This window comes from Balaenoptera musculus, chromosome 5 (assembly GCF_009873245.2).
Source record: "Balaenoptera musculus isolate JJ_BM4_2016_0621 chromosome 5, mBalMus1.pri.v3, whole genome shotgun sequence".
In the NCBI taxonomy this organism is placed as follows: domain Eukaryota; kingdom Metazoa; phylum Chordata; class Mammalia; order Artiodactyla; family Balaenopteridae; genus Balaenoptera; species Balaenoptera musculus.
In genome coordinates, this window is record NC_045789.1 from 59357562 (window position 1) to 59380197 (window position 22636).

Sequence of the window (22636 nt, forward strand, 5' to 3'; positions counted from 1 at the left end):
AGTATGAGGTTATCATACTGAGGGAAGTCAGATGAAGATAAATATTATATCACTTATATCTGGAATCTAAAAAAATAGTACAAATGATTCTATATACAAAACAGAAACAGACTCACAGAATAAGAACTCAAACTTATGGTTACAAGGGGAAAGGGGGGGATAAATTAGGAGTATGGGATTAACAGATACAACCTACTCTACATAATACATAAAATAGATGAGCAACAAGGATTTACTGTATAACACAGGGAACAATATTTGATATAATAACTTACAGTAGAAAAATAATCGGAAAAATATATATATATATATAACTGAATCACTTTGCTATACACCTAAAACTAACACAATATTGTAAATTAACTACACTCCAATTTAAAAAAAGAGAAAAAAAAGTATTCTTAGTGTCTTAGAAGAAGAAAAAAGAGCACAGTAAAAAAATCACAGGCTTTGTGCCCAAAGAGAGCAGGTATGTTTGCACCATCATACAGTAAGTTAAGTAATTGCAGGTAAATTTCTTAACTCTGTGTAACTTAGCCTCCTCATCAGTAAAACAAAAACTGAAAGGCAAAGTACTTCAAAAGCCACTGCCCCAATATCCTCAGCAATCTTTAAAATCATTGTAATGATAGAGAAACTGAGGTATTTATTCTGAATATCTGCTACATATCACTGTAAATTATTTTCCTCCAGAGTCCAGTGACATCCCATTAATCAGTGACAGAATTTATATTCATAATCTGCTTAGTTCTTTTCCATTTGCATTTAAGCTATACTCAAGATAATTGCTTCAGTGTTTTTATCCAATATTCTCTAATTTTCAGAAACTACTTATGTTTCTTCTCTTGGTAATATCTTCTAAACACTTCACACAAGATGTCAAGTTCTACACAGTGACCACAGAGTATAAAATTTCTAAAAAGCTAGAGGTGGGAAAACGATTATGATTATCATTTACTATGAATGAAAAAAATTGATTCTTATGTTTTATAAATCTATGAGAAACAGGGCAAATTCCAGGTAAATCTATCATTCTCATTCTACCTGTATTTCTAGGTTCTTTCTAGGTTTATTTTGTTTAGTTTGTTTGCCAATGCATTTACTAATGGCTACAAGCATTGGAATTACCATTAATACTGCTAAATTAAAAAGAACTCAGAAAATTTAAAGAATGCCTGGAAACAAAGAGTGCCCAAAACTTCTTAAACTCTGTCTTTACAAGGTTGACTCTTTTTAAAAAAGAAAATTGACATCAACAATACATTAAATTGAAAAATATTTTTCCCAGTATACATACTTATAAATTTAGTTCTTCCAACATATGTGTGTTTAGAATAATATCATGGCAGAGCTCTTCCTCCCCTCCTACAAAATCATACACTTAACCTGTGCAGTACTTTTTATTTAAAAATTAGCTATTCTAAGTTTCTACTGTTTCAATCATTTCATTTTTAATTTAAGGAGGTTTTCATAATTTTATGAAAATTATGAGTGTCTGAACAGAAAATTATGTTAGTAATTTTCAGGCAATGAGTCTAATTCTCATTTGATTCTGTATTAGCAGGGGCTACTCTATAACATGCAGATATTCTTCCCTTCAAAAATAATTCACTCATAGAAAATGTCTAGATGATTTTAAAGCAAATAGAATGAGTATTATGCAATGTAAAAACAATGAAAACAAAACATAAATCACTAATTTTCAGCCAATAAGCAGAAATGAAAAAATAGTTGTGTTTGATGAATCATCGATTTTCCTAAGTTTTTGTCTCATGACCTTTTTAACTCTCAAAATAATTAAGATTCTCTAAGACTATCAGTTTATACGAGATATAGCTATCAATATTTATCATATTAGAAATTAAGATAACTGAGATATTTTTAAGAGTACACTGTTGCTACTGCCTTGATCCCTGCTAAGATGCCCACAGTTACCTACCACTGCTTTTGCACCATCGGTGCCTATGTCAAATACAATGAAAATGACAAATTTTATGTCAGAATTTTTATGAAAATAGTTTGGACCCTGTGGAATCCCAAGAAAGGACTCAGGGATTCCACGTTTCCATGAACAGTGCTTAGAAAATGGCTGCACAAAGGGTTAATACTCCCCAAGACCTGTAAGAGACAGCCAACACAACTCCCTTTAACTTTTATCCTAAGCTATCCTGAAATACTTGAATCATTAACTAACTTTTTGAATTTCAAACTACACATACATAACATACAATTTCATTCAAAATTAAGTTAATATTAGTAAAGATTACTAGGAAGCATTTTAGTAGAATATTATCAAATATGTATTCTCAGAATCAAAATGGGACAAAATATTAGAGAAGAGATAAATGCCTTCCAGATAGAAACTTTCCAGTTTCTTCTTATTCTCTACATTTGGGCTTTGGGAATGGGAGTTTTCTTCCTTCCTTCCTTCATTTCCTTCCCTCCTTTTTTTCCTTCTGTTTCTATGCCTATCTGTTCTTTTGTTCATTTTACTGCATTAGAATATGGATTCAATGGAAAAGTCCCTGATATGCGGGATTGTTTTTGATCTGTTATAATTCATAAGAGAAATACAAGACATGATGTAATTAATCTGTCCAGGAAGCAAAGGAGAATACTCAAATTGAAAAACTCATGTCTATATACACAGTTATTGCAGAACATTTATTCAGCAATGTACATACAAAAACTGCCACTGGCGTTTCTTCTTCTACCGCTATTGAAAGAGTTCTTAACTTCACCAGGATTAAACACAACAAAAGCAAAGGGCTTTTTGTATACTGTAAAATCCCCTGCAGTGATACTGATATAAACTGAAACGTAACTTTTCCAGAAAGGTGAGAAACAATTCTCCCTCCCCTGCCTCTTTTTCTTTTTTTTTTTTTTTTTTCGCATGTTCTTGATGTGACTATGACATGTGAAAATGTAATATTGCTAAAATGGTGCTGGAAGATTAAAAGTAAAACTTAAATCACTCATTTAATCAGAAAAAAATTACTCCTACTTTATACATTTAACATCTCTCCTTGATAGAAAACTCTAAAGAGGGTACTTTTTAAATGTGTAGATTCATGATCTTTGATTCTAACATAATTCAAAAGGCAAGCAACATATTTATGTCCATGCCTCCAGGAATAACTGCTAGTATTTCTTTGATAACATCCCCACTGAAACACCCACTAAATCTAACTTGACTTCAAATATTCAGGTTTTAGCTTAAAAAGTAATGCATGAAGGATGGACACAAAGACAGAAAATAGACTAGTCATTGCATGGGGTGGGGAAGGAGATGGGGATTAACAACAATGGGTGTGAAGAATCTTACTGTGGTGATGTAAATGATCTAAAACTGACTTATGGTGATGATTGTTATCACTTGGTAAATTTACTTAAAAAAAAAATCATTGTACACTCGAAATGGGTGAATTTGATATATAAAAATGCTTCAATATAGTTATATTTAAAACTGAATACACTGAATGACAGAAGCTAGACACCAAAAAGCATATACTATATGAATCCATTTATTTAAATTACAAAATGAGCAAAACTAATTTAAGATGATGGAAGTCCCAATAGCAGCAATTCTTGGTTGAGGGGAGTATGGCTGGTACAAAGCACAAGGTGGGGTGTCTGAGGTACCCTTAACGTTCTGTCTTCACTTGGTTGTTGTTAGATAAGCTTGGTTTGTGAAAATTCACTGAGTTGTACACTTATCATGTGTGCAATTTTCAGTATATATATTATACCTCAATAAATCACTGTACTTCATATACATATATACATGCTTGTTCAAAATTCCTTTTCAACTAAAAAAATATGGGCAACTCTATGCAGAATAAGGCTGTTATGCCACATGTTTAAAATATTTGTCATAAAAAGCTGGCATGAAGATATCATTACATATGATATTCAAACTTCCCACATTTAGATGGAATCTATGTCCAATTTATAAGAAGGACTCCATTCGGAGCTTTTTTTTTTTTAATTAAATTTATTTATTTATTTATGGCTGTGTTGGGTCTTCGTTTCTGTGCGAGGGCTTTCTCTAGTTGCGGCAAGCGGGGGCCACTCTTCATCGCGGTGCGCGGGCCTCTCACTATCGCGGCCTCTGTTGTTGCGGAGCACAGGCTCCAGACGCGCAGGCTCAGTAGTTGTGGCTCACGGGCCCAGTTGCTCCGTGGCATGTGGGATCTTCCCAGACCAGGGCTCGAACCCGTGTCCCCTGCATTGGCAGGCAGATTCTCAACCACTGCGCCACCAGGGAAGCCCCCCATTCGGAGCTTTTAATGACAAGGGAATAGCATCCAAGCTAGTCTATCATCGAATTGTCAAGGTGTACTGGGTCTATAGGGATGGATGATGGTGGAGGGCTGGCTTCAGGCACGTTTGGAAGAGGGCCTAGAGAGAGTAAGCTGTGCACAGCAGACACCAATAAACTTGTGAAGCCATGACAGAAAAGGATGGGTGAAGGGTTACTGAAGAGAAGCTGTTTCCCACGATCTTTTTTGGCGTTCATCCACTTATATATCTAATATCACTTTGGTCTCTTCCGGTTCCACTAACGCTGCAATCCTTCAAGGACGAGCCTAACACTTTCTCTTCAGTGAATACTCCCTAATATCATCTAGGTAAAAGAGTATTCCTTCTTGTTTTGAATTCTTCAATAAATGTAACTGAGATGAAAATAAATTACTGAACAAATGATATAGCTATTTGTTTATTATTGGCCAAAAAACTACAGTTTTGTGGACAGGAACCATGCCAGAATTATTTAACCACCAAACTGCAGAGTAGTTGTCATAGTGAACTGCATATCATGGACTTTCAGGTATTGGTGGAATTAATAAATGCAAGTTTTATCAACTATACTTCAATAAAAAAAATTGAAGAGAAAAAAATGCAAGTATTTCCATTAATAGCTGAAGAAAGCATAAACACCTCAGCTGCATTAAAAATGTAAAATTTCTGTAGTTATCAGTTGCCAACAGTCATTTTCACATTTATATTCAAAAGTTATATGTACTATCTTTTTAAACTTTTAAGTATATAAATATAAAGTAAAAAGAAACAAAAATGACTCAGAACATAAAGTTAAGAAAGTTTTTAAATGGCATGACAAAAGTGGACAGTGTATTTCTAAATTTATACATATATTTGATTTGATTTGAAATATATATATTTGGTTTGATTTGAAATATATATATATACATATATTTGATTATTACATATTAAAAGTTAGTTTTAGGTAAGATAAACAGAAAGTCTGCCCTCTAGAAGCCTACAATTTACTTTACACAAGGAAACTGTCTAAAATATGATACTACACATTTATTGTTTGGATGCAAAAATGATGGATGTAGATGATAACAGGTGAGTGGCCTCAGAAGTTCTGAGAAGCATAAATAAATGTGTTCTAGTAGTATAATGAAAAAGTCTTCTGGTAGTACAATGAAAAAAGTAAAGCATAGAACACTCAGAGAAACTGGGGACAGAATGGCATGAGAACACACTTAGATTTGAGAACACCAGGCTCAATCTGAAAGGCAGTGAGGAAACTGACTTCTCTAGAGCAAATATCAGATTGCATAGTTCTACTGGGGAAAAAAAATGTGGAAATCACATGTCATAACCTTTTTGATTCAAGTCCCCAATTTTTCACACCTAACATGTTAGTATACAGTTTTATTTATGCATTCATTCAACGTGTATTCAAACATCTGCATGAATAACATTTCATGTCTGTCCTTGCCTGTGACATCTGTCTAGTTTATGAGGCTGAAGTAAGTTAGGAAGCGTTTTTAACAAGGTTATGCAAAGACACACAAATAATTTTTTGAGTTTAGTGATAATCTTCCCATGTAGAGACATGCTTAAAAATTTTAGACTGACATAATGTCTTTCTAGAAGTTTAAATGAAAGAAAACACAATAATCTAAAACACCTTTTAGAAAAGATTTTTTCTACTATTATTTTAATTCAAACACATTATTTAAACTGTTGACATCATAATTAATATGATGTGCCCATATCATAATTAGTAATTATGAACATTATTTAACATGCTATCATTGGCGTGACAGTGAGAGTTCATTATAAAGCAGCTTAAGTGGATGTGATCATCCCATACCTTGGTAGCTTACAAAATGGGACCAGATTTCTTCTCTCCATTTATTTTGGACAAGTGTAAATGTAGTACATTTAAGGGTCTAAATACAAGCAACAAACTTGCCTCCATGGAGAATCAACCACAGCTATTTTAACTGACAATTCTTAGTTGAGAACCCCCCAGGAAGGCTTCTACAAATGATTTACTCAGGGTGCTTAAAGCGATTTTACTCTGCAGATTTGCCACTTTACATATGCATCCCATATAATTCAGTAGCTCCAGAGGATCCATTGTAACTGTTTTGCAATAATTATAAGATTAAGGGCTTATTTTGGGAGCCATTAATAATATCAATGAAAGGATTAAGACAATTTTGGTGAAAATCATATAGAGATCAAAGAGCTAGTGAAGTTAATGCTTCTGCTACATTTTAAATGAAAACCTAATCACAGAAAAGCAGAAAATCCTCCTCAACCCACTTCCCGAATGGATTCTGAAGAATCCTGTGTTTGGTTTTCTGACTGAAACAAATAAAATAACAATTTAGTCATGGTGCCCATTCCGTACTACTTATGGAATAACCACTCCTGAAAGATGATTATAACACCTACAGGCAACGAAATGATTAGACTTCTTTTAGGTATAACATCAGAGAATTTAGCCATAGTTGGAGGTATGTCAATATATAACAACAAGAGACAACAAGAAGAACCAAATGCAACCAAACTTATATCAAATGGAATCGCTAATTTTAAAATTTTATTTCTCATTAACACTCACCTTAGCATGAGCCAGCATTTTAGAAATAGACAAATAAAAGCTCTCAGATTTGCCCAGAGACCACTATCCTTCAAGTATACCTCAGATGCTCTGATCATCAAAATCCTGGCATGTGATAATTTCTTTGAATAATTTATACGACAGAAATTTATAAAAATATTGACTATCAATGTAGATATCAGAATTTTAAGTATCAAGAAGGTTAAAAATAAGGCAGGCTTTCTTAAGTACAAGAAAGATAATCCTTAAAATCCACTGTATTTGCTTTTATAATTCAATTTATTTTTACATATGCTTGATTTCCCCCATATTTTAAGAAGTCCTTAAACAAAAGAAAGAAATGCCTAAATAGAAATCCTAATGAAAAACAAATTTACTAAGTAAATCATTTATTGATTAAGTTTTTAAAAATTACTTTGTGAGCAAGTAGTCAGAAAGTATGAAGGCTTATCGTAAATGAATGACTCTGTCACTGATTTCTGAGAAATCATAATAACAGTGAACAAATATTTGAGATATATTTAATATTTAACTAATTTATCAAGAAATTTTAATATAAACTTTCTATACTATAGATTCTAATTGACCAGTCTCTTTAGAATTGAAGATTTTCTTTTACTTATCCAGTGATATGCTATGGTACTTTATATTATTTTACTATGGTAATATTTCAGATAGTTTAAATGAATTAAATAAATTAATTTATATATTAGATATCAAAGTAACATTTTTTATTGTTTTCCAAGGCCAAATAATCATTAATCAATAGTCTTTATTATATTTTGATTAATAGTTATAAAATTGCCTCTGAATTTAAATTTTACTCTTTTTCCCACACTAATGGAAATCATTGTTAGCGGTAAAATAATTTTTCTGTAATTTCTGGAGAAAATTACATAATTCTGTTTATGAAAACTGAAAAATAAATTTAGTTTCTCAACTAATGAACTCAGTTCTAGAGAACACAGAATAGAACACATGAAACAAAAAATAATCTAATACATTCTAATATTTTCCAAATGCCATTTGCAATTTCTAGCACTAGCATTTTAGTGATATGGGGAATAGTTTGATATTGAAAAAGTAGTTCAAAGTATCCTAAAGTACACAATTTTGTGTGTACCTATGCTCAATATGTCACACAGATGCATGTTGAGAGTTTATATCAAATGCACAAAGAATATTAGAAATATCATACCTTTGAGACATAATCTTATAGGCATCAGGCAGATAGCATCGTATATTCTCCATCTGAGCAGGGTCAGAGTCACAAATTTTGTCATCAGTCCTCCCATAGTTGGCACTTTCAATCATGATGACATCTGTTCCTGGACAGCGGAGCTCTATGGGGTAGCTCTCACAGGAGAGCTCTCTGCGGACCACAGCCATCGGAATTGGGGCACGGCTGAAAGCTACCAGGAGGAGGAAGAAAAATAAGTCATCTTTGTTACATAGAAAGGAAAAGTACCCATTTCTCACATACTAATATAAAGGAATAAAGCAGTTACAATTCATAATTTTAACTAAAAGTAGACTATCTCTCACTTCAGTAACTTGACAGAATTTTTAACAATCTAGCTATAACAATTATTTCTTAGAAATCTTATCTCACAGGTATTTTTCTTATAAATGGAACAAAGCACTCTGGATTTTCTAAAACACTGGCTGATATGTGAGGTAAAGACTATAGAGAAATATCATGCAGTTTGTAAAACAAGATTCTCAGATTAACCTCAGGAATACTGTGTGTATTTGTTTTGTTTTTTAATAGAAACCATGAACAACAACAACAAAAAACGTACTGCTCTTGAGTTTATATATACTTATTTAAATAATCTATTTCAATTTTGAAACAGTTTCATTGTTTCAGGTAACGACATAATCAGTATATTTTTTGAGTTAATTATAGAAATAGTGAATGTTCTTTAAGAAAATAGAGATTTGTAAGGAGACAAATTAAATTTTCCTTCAGCTCCCTTCCCACACCTTTCCCCCAATGTCAAGAGGTAAGCAGGTAACAATGTGGTGACTTTTCTATTAGAACTGTCTACAGAAAAAAAACAAACATTGTATATTTCTTCCCATCCCTCTTTTAATTTTACTTAAGTAACTTTTAATCGGGTAGTATCACACTACACACATTGTTTCATATCTTGATTTATTTTACTTATTAATTTAACAATATATGGTGGAAATCTTTTCATTCCTATGTTGTATCCCTCATTTTTAATGGCTACATTACATATACATATAAAACATTATTTAATTGGTCTTACGTTAATGGGCACTTAGAAATGATTGACATGTATACACTGATGTGTATAAAATGGATGACTAAAAAGAACCTGTGTATAAAAAAATAAATAAAATAAAATTCAAAAAAAAAGAAATGTCCCAGTGTTTTTGTATCATAATACTGCAAGAAGTATAAACCTACCTGTGTACCTTGGCTATAATATTTTAGAAAAAATATAACTATCCAAATATATTTTATGGTATATGTTAATAAATGAAATTGATGAAGGCATAAATATATTTGAAATTTGGCAAATATCAACAACTAGATGTCCAAAAAGCTTAATACAAATGTACACTTACACCAGCAGTACTTTCCTCTTCAAAACTACGCATTACCAATTCCTTTATATTTTGCCAATGTGATAGACAAAGAATGATATAACATCCTTAATTTTCACCACTTTATACAATTAAATATATTTCCATATGTTTCTTGACCCTTCATCTTTTTTTTATTATACATTGTTATTGTAAAAGTTCTTTGGATAGAAGAAAATTGAAAAGTTGTCCTTCATACTTGTGGCAAATATGTTTTTCTAGTTTGTTTGGTTTCATATGTTTGCTGAACATAGATATTTCATTTTTATACAGCAAACTGTCTATCTTTTCACGTCAGATTTAACAGTTTCACAATCCAAGACTGAATATAATCAGTACATTATTGGAAGACAGTCAAATGTTTAATTGTAAAAACTCAACAAGTCTTCTTTTAAAAGCACATAAATGAAATTCTTAAATTCTTTACCAACCAGCTAGTAAGTTGATTTTCACATAAGAGAATTAATTATAGAGATGAATACATGACAGCTATAAATTTGCATTGATAGTTGATTAACTCACTAATGTTGACACATACATAAAAATGTATTTAAATAAATACATTCACCTTTTCTTATGGCTTTTTTAGTAAGCATGAAATGTGGAAAGCAAAGGAGGGAGGAGAGAAGCAAGAAAGTGTAAAAAGAGTGGGAATAGGGAAAAAGAGATTTATTACTATAAATATTTTCACTTGAAACTCTATAGAAAATATTGATTTGGTTTATGAAACCATACCTATTATTTCAAAATAGAAAATGACATTAGTTTCCACCCCGTTTCTATACCATTTTGGAAAAACTATACATGTACCGAAGACCCCACGCATAACTGCCGAATAGGTCACTCAAGCTGCACTGCACAGTTAATTCCATTCTGATTGTCATTCAACATCTTTCTTGTTTTGTCCTCAATCCCCCTCAAACACAGACAGACAGATACACACACGCAAACACACACACATGAATCTAGCACATCCACAGAACTGATCAAAGAGAGTTAACACAGAGATTGGTGGTAATAATTTTTTTTTAATAAATTTATTTTATTTATTTTATTTTTGGCTGCATTGGGTCTTCGTTGCTGCAAGCGGGTTTTCTCTAGTTGTGGTGAGCGGGGACTACTCTTCGTTGTGGTGCACAGGCTTCTCATTGCGGTGGCTTCTCTTGTTGAAGGGCACGGGCTTTAGAGCGCAGGCTCAGTAGTTGTGGCGCACAGGCATAGTTGCTCCGCAGCATGTGGGATCTTCTCGGACCAGGGCTTGAACCCATGTCCCCTGCATTGGCAGGTAGATTCTTAACCACTGCGCCACCAGGGAAGCCCGGTAACAATATTTTTAAAGTTTGTTCTTGAGTCAACATTTTGACAGGGTAGTCTCACAATAGACACTGAATTTCTGAAATGTGTGTTTCTATGGTTCCTAAAATATATGTATTTATCTATCATTTAGAAATTAGATGGCTGTTTAAACATGAAGTCCTTTTTAATACTCAGATTCTATTTTAATGGAAAAAGACATTTTCATTACTGTATATAGCATTTTAAGTAATAAAATCATTGAACAATAAAAATGTTCCAATTTGGGAATCCAGTTTCACAATTTCAATCAGTTTAAATAGAATAATAGAAATTTTTTGCTTACTTTTTTTATAAAATGTTCTTGAAATCAGAATTTTTCAGAATGTTTTACAGTAAACTTTTGAGCATTTGCTGAGACAATTTTTTTCTTAACTTTGGTATAGCCATTTTAAAAAAATCACATTGAAACTGCTTCCAAACATTGAGTTGATCTTGCTATATTTTGTTACCCTAACCAATTAAGTCATATTGTTAAAAAACAAGTTAATTTAACAAAGAAACAAAAATAAGCAAATAATAAAGTCAAAGCATTGTTTGACTAAGTGGACAATTTGGTTGATTAAACTCATCAGTCAAATTTGCTAAAACGCGTACCCAGACATAGCTTTAATCTGGGTCTTAACTGTCAAAAACATGATTTAGAACCAGACAGTGGCAAAGTCAACTAAAATGTGGAGGGCAAATTTCCCATGTATCTCTTTTGAGCCTATAAGGATTATTCAAAAGCTATAGATATGGAAATTTTTACAGGGTACCAGGGTTGATTTGTGGATGCTTTCTTCCATTTAACATATAATTGCATTAGTATCAGTAACTCAGTGATAAATTGCATTCCTGAATAATGGATGCTTTGTTTAAAGGAGTGTATTACTGGAAACTATTCTATAACATTATCTAATTAGCTACTTAAATTATTTTAATTACATTGCTAAATGCTTTAATCAGCAACTAAAGTCCAATGGAAAAATATGCTTACGTTAAAAGATTTTTGTTGTTGTTGTTTTGTCTTTCTTACCATTCAGTTATCATGCTAACAATGGAGAGACTTTGGTTACCAGAGAAAAAACTAAGACACGGAAAATGTCAACAATTCAATGCAAGTTAGCCAGTGAAACAGTCTATTGTATTTTGTATCAGGATAATATTGCACTGGGAACTGTGAAGTGGCTATGGAAAAATAATATGGGGAAAAGACGGCATATTCTTGAGGTCCTTCTCATTTTCATACCATGAATTAATTTGTTGTAACAAAGAACAGAGTGTCACCTATTAGGTGTGTAACAGACATTGGCTGAATAAATTGGAAAAGCTTCAGATGTGAAATCTGGTAGACTTCTGTTAAGATGCTGCACTTTGGAACTACCCACTGACCACGGGACTAAGAGGACGCAAATGAAACTAAGCTTCTCTGCTAACGACGTCCAGAACCTCAGGAATTGCCCAAGTTCCATGTCGAACACATCCCTAATTAAAAGTGCTCCTGACCAAGGATTAAACAACAGGAGAATTAGCTCCCGGTTCTTGCTCACTTGTTTCTGCACAAATCACTCTTATTCTTCTTTTTCTGAGACCTCAGCCAATCTGTTGTTAAAACTTCTTGTTTTTTTGTTACTCTCTTCTTGGGCTTTCCTACTGCAATCCTGCTTGGTGACTTTTGACTCAAAATGCTTTAAATTCTTGGTGAATGTGGGTTATGATAACTAAAGATACCAGTCTAAAGACAGGGTGAGGGCGGGAGCAGGGTGCTAAAAGCTGATGACCAAAGAGTCAATTGATTCCTCCTGGACTCAAGGACAGGGGTCAGAGATTTGCTAGGATGACCCTAGGGCTTTACAAGGTAGCATTCAAAGAAGGGAGTGCTACTTGAGACATAGGATGTTAGGACAAAGGATATCAATAAGTAAAAGACTAAACACAGATTAAGAGGTAAGCAGCCAGTTAGTTGGTTGAGGGCATTAACCCAGTATAATTAACTAAGTTTTTAAACATGTTGAATTTAAGGTGTCAGGATAACACTCAGGAACATTTAATTTTCATTTGGGTTCATGAGTCTAGAATGTATGAGTAGACTATAGGCTAAAACCATGGTAATAACATTAAGTAGCTGAAGAGGGTAGATGTAGAGGAGAATAAATGCAGACGGTGGAGTATCAGTAGCCACTGAAGAAATGTAGAAGAGTGTACTACTTAGTTGCTGGACATATATATATAACATAGAGAAAAGCACCGTGTATCTATTTAAGGAAGATTTTCATTTAGATTTTCACTAAATGGACAATATGCCTGCCACTACTACTTAGTTTCAGGACAGATGAATCAAGTACTTATATATATCTCTCCCTGGGCCAAGCCTTCAATGCACTGTTCAAATCTGGTTTTTCCATGGATTGTTCTACATATTCAATGATCCACTCAAAAATATATGGTGCAGTCTATTCTCCATTAGGCAGAAACTAAAATCTTCAGCCTGCCCTATGTGTGTGTTTGTTGTGATATTAAAAACTATTAGCAATACAGCTTATATTTTTATTTATTTTTCATTTCCTTACTTTTATACTTTGTTTACCCCAAATCCCATGTATTAAGTAAAATTAAATTTACTAAGAAAAAATTTTAAGCATAGATAAGAAGATGCAAATCAAAAGGCTATTTTGTAGCAGTAAAGATAAAACAGTTGCTTTAAATGGGTAATGACAGAGAACATATTTGACTTATGTTTAGGGACAAAAAAAATTACATGATTTGATGATTGGTTGAACATGAAGGGTAAAAGTGAGGGTACAAGGATGACTACCAGGTTTCTGGCATAAGCAAGTGATTAGATCGTAGTGCCATGAACAAAATCTAGTAGGAAGTTGAATACAGGTCAGTGATTTAGAAGAGAGATCTTTATAAATTTGAGAATTGTAAGGTAGTACTCAAACCAGAGCAGTAGATAAGATAGCCCATAAAGGGAGAAAGATTTTATTAAACATGTCCACGTGGCAGTTTTAAAATACGTTCATAATTCTTTGCTACTTCTCCATTTTTTTTCCCTTTCCTCTTGAATGTGGGCTTTACTTAGTGACTCACTTCTAATGGACACAGCCTGGTAAAAGTGTGTGATTTCCAAGAGTAGTTCATTAACAAGACATTGCAGCTTTAACCTCTCTTGAATCACTCACTTTATACAAAGCTGGTCACCAAATCTTGAGCACATTCAAGCAGCCCCAAGGAGAGGTCCAGAAAAGGAACTGAACACTATGCTGACAGCCAGAATGAACTTGCAAGGCAGGCAAGTGAGGCATCTTGGAGGCTGACCCTCCAGCCACAAGAAACCCTTCCTTTGGGTAACTACAACCCTATGAGAGACCTGGAGCCAGAACCAGCAAAGTAAACTATTCCCAGATTCCTAACCTAAAGAAACCACAGAAGGTAATAAACATTTACTGTTTTAAGCCACTAAGTTTTGGGCTATATATTACTAATACAGTGCAGAATCAATTCTGAAGGAATGTTTAAAGAGTGGACATTGAAACTGTTGGACGACACTGAAGAATTACCAAATCAATAAAAGAAAAATACTATGAATGACCCACACAGATAGTCTAATATTACCATCCTTTGCTTAAACATAGTTTGGGCCATTAATTTAAAAAATATAACATTTCATATATATATAATTTATTATACACATATTTTATATTATGCATTATATATAATACATAAATAAACCAGTTTCAGCACTAAAAACAGATTACTAATAGGTGTTAAGTTTTTTTTTGCCCCCTGTATCCCAATGATCATAAGAAGGGGAAAAAAAGGCTCTTTTGAAAACTTTAAAATAAAAAGAAAATAGATCTGGTTCCTTATGAGAAAAAAGTAAATTAAACTATTTGTAAGTCAAGGCTAATGATTTTAAAGGCGTTTCTTAATTATAGAGAAGGACACTTACATATCTGGAAGTGGGTTATTGCCTGTAATAAATTATTGGCAATGCCTTTTAAAAATTCTTCATTACTTAAATGTTGCCAAAAAGCAAATATTCCCAATTTTAAGTTTCAGCAGAACCTATGACATAATTTTCTTAAATATACGTATTTTCTCTGTGCTGTTTTACATGCCAACACACTTATCCAAATTTTAAAAAACGTGCTCTGAAAATCTAGTCTGAAATGTTCAGCAGCAAAAATAACATTGGAAACCCAGTGAAATATCAAACTATCATCTACTTTCTATAAAAGTACATCTACTACCAGTAAGCATCTAATATACTGAATTTCAAAAGTCTATTTCAACAAAGAATACATATAATTTAAATAGTTTAGTATTTAATTAAATGTAACACAGTGACAATTAAAATTGACACCATAAAGAAATAACCATAGGCAATTATGTTCTGAGGTCAAAAAGAAAAGCATGAAATTTAGAATTTCTGAAATTACAGGAAAAAATTGTCCTAATGAGAGGAATATCATAAAACAATTACTGTAAAGCTGTCGTTCTGACTTATGGAGCTTCAGCATGAGGGTAACATTAATCATTCTTTTTGAGGATATATATACAAAATGGTGACCTTTAAGTGACATTATCCACATGGAGGTTGCCTAAAAAATGTAGCAAGTGTTTGAATAAATGAACTCATATCTACTTGTTATAAGTTTTCAACACTTAATAAAATTATATTCTACATTGTCTTCCAATTATATTCATGAGGGACAAAATTTCTAAAACTGAGTCAAACTTCACATATCACTATTATCCCAGCCTTTTCCTAAATGTCAAAAACACCAAACTGGCTGTTCAAAGTGTTCTTAAGGGTAAAATTATAATTTCAAGATAAACAAGAATCCAGTAAAAAGAATTATAGAATTCAAAAGAAATTTTAAAAGATATGCCAATTCAACTCTAAATGTATATTTATCAGTTACAATGTAGCTGCTGGGAGTTATTAAACACAAGACATGGATATTGTTTAAATTCTCCATCCACATTGGTGATTAGCTCAGGCCTAGCAGTGGTCCTATACAGAATGGGATTCCAAAAGTCTGGCAGAAGGAGCTTCAGAGGTATCATATGAAATCAAGAAAATGATAAACATTCGTGTGTGATGATTAATTTTATGTGTCATTGTGACTGGGCTAAGGGGTGCCCAGGTAGCTGCTAAACCATTATTTTTGAGCATCTCTCTGAGGGCATCTCTGGAAAAGATTAACAAAGATTAGCATTTGATTCTGTAGACTAACAGAGATCACCCTCACCAATTTAAGGTGGTCTGGTGAGGGCCTGAATACAACAAAAAGGCAGAGGAAGTGTAAATTTTCTCTCTGCTTGAGCTGGGATAATGATCTTCTGCCCTCTAACACTGGTACTCCTTGTTCTCAGGCCTTCAGACATAGGCCAGAGCCTACACCAGTGGCCCTCTGATTTTCAGGTTTTTGAGTACGGGTTGGAACTACATCACTGGTTTTCCTGGGCTGCCAGCTTGCAAACAGCAAATCATGGGACTTCTCAGTCTTCATAATTGTGTGAGTCAACCCCTCATAATAAATCTCTTCACATTGATCTAGATAGATAGATAGATAGATATAGATAATATAGATAACTGTGATATGTGAAATTTGACAGTTTAGAAATTTCATCCCATGAATATAATTGGAAAACAATCTAGATAACCCTAATAATGTGAGTGTAGCAAAATCCCCAAAGCCAAAAGACAGTATCCATGATTACTAAAACCAAAAGATTACAGAATAATGACAACAAGATCAGATGGGTGAAAGTTCACAGCAGGGGAGAGCAGATGGACAGATGATCCAGAGCAAAAGTACTGAGAATCTTCCTAAGTGTCTCCATTTCACTCTAGAATCTTAGAGTTGTAGAGAGAATGCACAACCTATATAAGGTTTAACCATCATAAAGTACAATGAAAATGTGAAACAGATTACAAAGTAATGAAGCGATACATTTGTTTGGTTTCTTAAGACAGATTTCTTGAAGGAAGCACACTTGAGATGTCCTTTAAAGATGAAATAATATATGAATATAGGAGAAAAGATAACAAAATATTCCAGGCAGAAATTCTGAGCAAAGAGAGCTATATTCAGCATTTTGAGTGAGGATCTCAAAGAGATATCTGTACCCCCTTGTTCATTACAGCACTACTCTCAATAGCCAAGATATGGAAACAACCTAAGTATCCATCGATGGATAAATGGATAGAGCAGATGTGGTATATACATACAATGGAATATTATTCAGTCACGTGAAAGAAGGAAATCCTGCCATCTGTAACAAACAATGATGAACCTTCAGGAAATTATGCTAAGTAAGGTAAGTCAGACCAGAGAAAGACAAATACTGTATGATACCACTTATATATGGAATCTAAAATAGCCAAACTCATAGAAACAGAGAACAAAATAGTGGTTTCTGGGGGTTGGGGGTTAAGGGAAATGGGGAGATGTTGGTCAAAGGGTTTAAATTTCCAGTAGTTGAAATATGGATAAGTTCTGAACATCTAATGTACAGCATGGTGATTATAGTTAACAAAACTGTATTATATACTTGAAAGTTACTAAGAGGGTAGACCTTAAATGTTCCCATCACAAAAAAATAAATGGCAATTATGTGAGGTGATGAAGGTGTGAATAACTTCTAATGTGGTAATCATTTCACAACATACATGGGTATCAAATCAACACGTTGTACACCTTAAACAAACACAATATTCTATGTCAATTATATCTCAATAAGTATGGGGAAAAGAAGTTATATTCACAAGAGATCGGGAGTAGATGGCAGACAGAACTAAACAGCAGTCAAATCAGAAAGAGGCTTCAAATTAGATTCAGAATATAGCCCAAATTATATAGGGTAGTGGAAGATTACAGCATAAAAGAATAATGTAATAATAATATTAATGAAATTAATCTTAAAAAGCACTAACCAATAATTATTCAAACAGATTAGGTGAAAGATAACAGAGTCTGGAAATTGATGAGACAAAAGGCGATATGATGATGGTAACTGCTAATACATATTGGGTGTTTTAATTTTAAAAGTATCATTTTATTTTTTTTAAAGTATCATTGCTAATGAGAACATACTGTGTAGCACAGGGAACTCTACTGAATGCATGGCAGTGATCTAAATGGGAAGGAAATCCAAAAAGAGGGAATATATGTATATGTATAGCTGATTCATTTTGCTGTACAGTAGAAACTAACACAACATTGCAAAGCAACTATACTCCAATAAAAATTAATTTTAAAAAAAGTATCATTGTATTTCAAACTCCAAACTATAAAAGCTTGTCAATATTATCATCCCCATTTAGTGTACACCAGGAAAATATGGTTTAGCCCAAAATGCTAAGAATGTGAGGCATGAACTAGAAAGTCATACAAGTGAGAGAAAAGATGCAATGACTCTCCTTGTGTGTCACACAAACAGAGAGAACAAAGGAAGGGGAGTTCTGTCAGGAAATGCATAAGGCAATGTGAGGATATCACACTAGTTATCAATAATATAAAGTTTATGGATTGCCATTCCTTTCGTGAAATGAAGCCTTATTTCCAAATATGAAATACAAGTTAAATATTCCATTTACTATGTCTGACAGGGGCCTTTTAATAGCACAAAACATAACAGCATAATATTATTATTTTAAGAATTTTAAGATTTCTTTCCTAACATTTTAATACATTTTAATATTGTATCACAAAAACTAATATGAAATTTTTCTTTGTGTGAAAATCTACTGCAGTAAGATGGAAAATCACTACTTTACTTTTAAAATGTGACATTAATTCTCAAATGTAGTCATTATACTTTTACTGAAGTATATAAATATATGATTTTCTTTATTGCAAATCGCCAAATTTAAAGTTTATGTTATTCTTGTCATATAACAGAGAAAATCTGTAGTCACATAGATTTTTAACAAGAAATATACAGTAAATTTAGAGAAGGATATATACAAGTTTTAAATAAACAGTGATGTCTCAGGTTAAGACTAAATGACATTTAATTTTGAAGGGAAGGAATTCCTAAACAGTGAATGAACTCTCTACTGCACTGCAAACGCCATTCAGAAATACACAAGCAGCACCTTACATTTGTCCCCTCCTCTCTCCCCCCAAACACACTATATTCCTTGGAAAGGATAAAGAGCTTTCAGTGGCTTAAAAGTTTTTGTTTTGTTTTATCCCTAAGGAAAGCAATGCTAAGACATTTTCTAATTCAGCAGGGTAAATCTTCTGCAGAAAAGACCTTGTAATAACCTCTTTGGTAATCTTCAATATTGAAAAACATATACAACAGGGTTTATAAATCCTTTATCCACAAGCTTTACAACAGCTTTCACATATATAAACTCGCCCAGTCAGTGCTGAACATTAGTGTCTGTGTAATGCACCTGAGATTAGAACAATAAATCTAATCATAAAGACCCTGACCAAATCCACATCTCCACATTGGTACGGTTTCTAGCCAAAGTTTCCTACTACCTGTTTGCAGAAGCTAAAAGTTAACATTCATTCCACTAGAATGTATTTGTTAGGAGTAAGTTTGCAAATTGACGATGCTGCTTGCAAAATGAAATGCTTATTCTTTTTTTTATTCCCAGTGAAAACTTTTATTAGCAATGTTTTAAAACAAATATATTTTCATTAAGAAGTTAACTAAACACTAAATACTGGATGTAAATCCTGGCTTTAAATACAGTGAATCTCTATTTGGTGATATTGGTAAATGAGGAATGTATTAACCAACCAAATCTCTCAGCCTAGGAAAGTCCAGATACTTGCTAAATATGCAAACTGTAAGAGAGGGAGAGTAGCCAGATAGTTTTTTTTTTTTCATAAATACTGATGACAATTTTTCCTACAAAGTAGGAAAAATAAACAGTCAGAATGTGAAAAAAGGGACTTCCCTGGTGGCCCAGTGGTTAAGAATCTGCCTGCCAATGCAGGGGACACGGGTTCAAGCCCTGGTCCGGGAAGATCCCACATGTCGCGGAGCAACTAAGCCCGTGCGCCACAACTACTGAGCCTGTGCTCTAGAGCCCATGAGCCACAACTACTGAAGACCACGTGCCTAGAGCCTGTGCTCCGCAACAAGAGAAGCCTCAGCAATGAGAAGCTCACACACTGCAACGAAGAGTAGCCCCTACTCACCGCAACTAGAGAAAGCCCACTCGCAACGAAGACCCAACGCAGCCAAAAAAAAAGGAATGTGAAAAAAGTTAGCCAAAATGAAACTATAAACCCTAGGCAAAACAAAAAACCTGAGCACACATTGGATAATTCTGGACACTATTGAAGATATTTTGAGTGAAAGTGAAATATGTTGGGCTGGGTCAGAAGTGAACTCTCACCTTTCCCCAACTTTGAGGCAAAGCCACCAGAAGGATTCTGAATAAACAGATTTTTCTCTTCTAACAACAATAAAAACAACAAAAATATTCTGAAAGGCAGAAAAGCACCTCACACACTTAAGTTTCAAAAGCCTAAAAAAAAAAAAAACAAAAAGCCTTATGAATTGACTTCAAAAACCACATTTAAAAAAATCACAGGAAACAAGTGATAAAGGCTATACCCAGGATTATTTGTATACATGGGAAAACTGTCGTGAAATGACATAGGGCATGTCCAGCACTCTATTTTATTTGTTCAGCTCAACTACAAAATATACCACTGAAGTTACTAAAATTTTCCCACCTACAAAAATATTTAATGGAAAGTTTTTATATAATACATTTTCAGGATCACACAGCAAGTTTCTTGAAATAGATTAAAATCAAAGTTCTAAACATCTACCCTGATTTTTCCTCAAATCATTAAAAAAAAAGTTGTGAAATAAAAAACAGTTTTCAAAATGATGGTTGAGAAATACATATTCTGACATGCCTGAATAATAAATATCAATCAATGATTAACTTCATCTATTCATTCAACAAATAAAAATAGATCATTAAAGGAAGTGTCCAACACTGTTCCAGGCTGTGGGTATTCAATGGTCAATAAAACATTGATTCATGACCTTATGGAATTTACAACATAAATGGGGGCAGGGGATAAACATTAAAAACAATTAAATATACAAATGATTAAATAACCCCAAAATAATCATGAAGACTATGATGGAAAAACAAAACAAAACAAAATATGACACTATGAAAGAAAACAACACAGTTTCACCAACTGAGGTTTGAACAGCATGTCTGTGGTTTACCCAAGAAAGCTGAGAGTGTCTAAATTGATTTTAATGAGAGTGTTTATAAAATTATTAAAACACAAGTTTAAAATCTTATAATGCTCAATGTTATTCAAAATGAATTATTTCATTAAGTCTTGCTCAAACTCTTAGTAGAGGAAGAAGCGTTCGAAAAAGTATTATTACAAACAGACATTTACTTGAATCAATAAGCTGTTGAAGGGGAGAGCAGAAAGGATGATTACACTCATAATTAGATTTCTGTGATTCATACCAAAAAAGAATGAAGGGATAAACTGCATTATTTTTCACACTTCAATCAAACCATATCACTTTATAAGTATATTTAAACAGATGTGATAACAAGAAAATGCTGACATTTGTAAAGAGATCTTCAGATCTTTGATTTAACTGGCATAGAATGTAATACATATTCTTTGAATGCAGCTATAAAAAAGATGTATGCAACTTTTAATAAATAATATAGAGGAACCTTCTAATATTAATAATAAATAATATACTGAGTTAATCTAATATGAATTTTCCAATCTCTCTATTTCTAAAAGAGTTTATGGGAGCAAAGATATCTTACAGATTTTAATAAGTTTCCAAATTATCATTTCAGGATTACAAGGTAAAATGTAAGTTGTTTTTAGTGAAAGAATCGTTTTAATGCCTAGAAATTTGCCCAACTCCAAGAAACAAATCCATCACTAAAAATACATAAATCCAAAATTATTTCTACAGTTGACACATCTTCCTGTCAATGATATTGGAGTCATTGAATTGAATTTTAATTATATCCTGCTGATCATCTAATTTCATATTTATTTATCACTTGGAATCCTCTAGTATTTCCAAGATCCTTGTTTAATGTTGACTATGGCTGATACATTTCCCTATTATTTAAACAGGATTCTGTTCCTAATATTTGAGGAAGTTTTTTTTTTAAATTATCTTGTTTACTGAACTGATAATGATTTCAGAAGGCATTTTGCCAAGTTTATTATTTAAAAACTAAAATTTGAACTTAATTATTAAAGTTCTAAAGTGACACACTGATATTTACAAATGATGACTATATGCATATACCTTATTGCAATTATTACATTTATTTATGCTTGCTTTTTCAATATATACAAGGATTACAAATCACACAGACACACCATACATACATACACCCATAAGGCTGCTTTATGAAAATGTCAATTTTTAAGTTATTTTTCTAGTACTGCTGATGGTGTAGGTATGATGGAGTCATTCTCTTTCTCTTGGTTTGATCTGAAGTATGCTTTCAACATATCTGTTTATCAGTAAATGCCCAATTCAGAAAATAGAATTAGGTTGAATGACAGAGGCCACTTGGTTTGAGAATGAAAGTATTTCACTTTAAACAAACAGTTTAAAAATAATCATTAATGCAGTTTTCAATGTTTCTTCATTCTTCTTGTTTGTACACTTATTTGGTCAAAGTTTCGTATTGGTTTTTTTCCCTCACATGAACATCCAAGAAAAAGAGACCAGTTATTATTATTTTTTTAAAAATCAACTATCATTCTATAATAAAGTGTGAATAAT

General features: G+C 32.8%; 1 protein-coding gene across 9 annotated transcripts in view; it reads right to left on the bottom strand.

Annotated features, from left to right (window-relative positions):
* Window positions 1–22636, bottom strand: part of ADGRL3 (adhesion G protein-coupled receptor L3) — an 851742-nt gene that overhangs the window by 458800 nt on the left and 370306 nt on the right. For all 9 annotated transcript variants that reach the window (XM_036853251.1, XM_036853252.1, XM_036853248.1 and 6 more), the window contains one exon: window positions 8088–8301. In XM_036853251.1, coding sequence (XP_036709146.1) covers window positions 8088–8301 — 214 coding nt within the window. The remainder of the gene's footprint in view (window positions 1–8087; window positions 8302–22636) is intronic.